The sequence below is a fragment of the Condylura cristata genome, unplaced genomic scaffold (genome assembly GCF_000260355.1).
Source record: "Condylura cristata isolate star-nosed mole 26May11 unplaced genomic scaffold, ConCri1.0 scaffold00002, whole genome shotgun sequence".
Classification (NCBI taxonomy): domain Eukaryota; kingdom Metazoa; phylum Chordata; class Mammalia; order Eulipotyphla; family Talpidae; genus Condylura; species Condylura cristata.
This window is the reverse complement of record NW_004567103.1, coordinates 1,109,168-1,110,772: the sequence shown is the minus strand read 5'-3', so window position 1 is coordinate 1,110,772 and position 1,605 is coordinate 1,109,168. Positions and strand designations below refer to the sequence as shown.

The window sequence follows — 1,605 nt, the reverse complement described above, 5'->3', positions numbered from 1 at the left end:
CGCCCGCCAGCCCGGTGGCCCTTCCGCGGCGCCCGCCCGTGCGGCCTCTCCCGGCTCCTCACGCCGCCCTTCTCTGTCTTCCACATGCGCAGTCGCGCCTGACCAGCCAGAGCGAGGCCATGGCCTTGCAGTCGATCCGGAACATCCGAGGGAACTCCCACTGCGTGGACTGCGAGACCCAGAGTGAGTGCCCGCGGGGCGGGGGCGCGGGGCAGCCTGGCGCGAGGCGGGGGTGGCCCCCTGGAGTTGAGCTCCTTCCTCCCAGACTGGGACACGGCGCCCCTCACCCCAGAGCCACCCACGTGCCTGGCCTTGCTGCACCCCGGCTCCCCAGGAGAGATCCAGGAGCAGGGCCACCCGGTGAGGGCCTGACATCAGCCGGGCCGAGCCCCCCGCCTCCCGCAGGAGGGGCCCCTGCCGGTCCCCATCACAGCCCCTTGGCCCTTTCCGTGCTGTCTGGGAGCCTGACCGCCCTGCCGTCTGGGGAGACGAGGCCGCCGGGTCAAGGGGGGCCCTCCGGGATCCAGGGATCGGGGCCTAACTCGGGGGTGATCCTAGGGAAGGGCGGCGAGCCCGGACATGGCCGCGCCTCCAGGCCAGAGGGGCCCTCCAGGTCAGCGGGCGCTTCGTCCGAGTGTCTTTTTTGGTTTGACTTTTAAAATTTTAGCCCGGGAGCGTGGTGAGGCCGGGTGAAAGGAGAGAAGGAATTACTTGAGGCGTCTTTATCAAAAAGTCTTTAACGTACAGAGCCGGCCGCGCTCCCTCGGGGGGCTGTCTCCAGCGCCCCACCGGGCGCCCCGGGGCCTCAGGGCGCGGCCCCTGAGGGTGAGGGCAGCCTGGCCACCAGAGCAGGCAGCCCGAGGACGAAAGAAGCAGGAGAGGCCACGGCTGACGGTTCGGGGGACAGATCGCGGACACCCGGCCCGGCTCGCCGGGGTGCCGCCCGGCTGGGTCCTCGAGGGGGGCCCTTGCGGGGACAGAGACGGTCCGCAGGGCGCTGAGGAGGATCCCGGAGCACAGAGGCGGTGTGAGGTGGCCTCGGCCGCTTAGGTGGTCACCGCGAGGCCGCTGACGTCAGACTGTCCACGGCCGTGAGCTTCTCTTTGACCCTTGAAATTTGCAGTTTGCCGGCGGCTGCCGCAGAGGCGACCGCCCGGGTGTGTGTCTGCGGGGCCAGCTGCCCCCACCCCGGCGCTCGGACTTTGCCCTCGCACGTCTGCCCTGGCAAGGGCGCTGCCCCGGGCGCAGGAGCGCGCCTCAGGGTCGCTGCGGGGGTCATGGTTGGCTGGGCCCGGCCTCCCAGACCCCTGCTCACTGCCGGGAGGGTCTCTGGGCTGCGCGGGCGCGAGCCTGACGGCCTGCTCTCCCCGCAGACCCCAACTGGGCCAGCCTGAACCTGGGGGCGCTCATGTGCATCGAGTGCTCCGGCATCCACCGCCACCTGGGCACCCACCTCTCGCGAGTGCGATCGCTGGACCTGGACGACTGGCCGGGCGAGCTCATCAAGGTGCTGTCGGCCATCGGGAACGAGCTGGCCAACAGCGTGTGGGAGGAGAGCAGCCAGGGCCGCATGAAGCCTTCGCTGGACTCCACCAGGTAGGAAGG

At 70.7% G+C, this 1,605-nt stretch overlaps 1 protein-coding gene across 1 annotated transcript in view; it reads left to right on the top strand.

The window, feature by feature from the left end:
• AGAP1 (ArfGAP with GTPase domain, ankyrin repeat and PH domain 1) overlaps positions 1-1,605 on the top strand; it is a 252,155-nt gene that overhangs the window by 213,124 nt on the left and 37,426 nt on the right. Inside the window, exons 22-23 of the mRNA XM_012725166.1 lie at positions 93-183; positions 1,374-1,596. Of these exons, the coding sequence (XP_012580620.1) occupies positions 93-183; positions 1,374-1,596 (314 nt within the window). The remainder of the gene's footprint in view (positions 1-92; positions 184-1,373; positions 1,597-1,605) is intronic.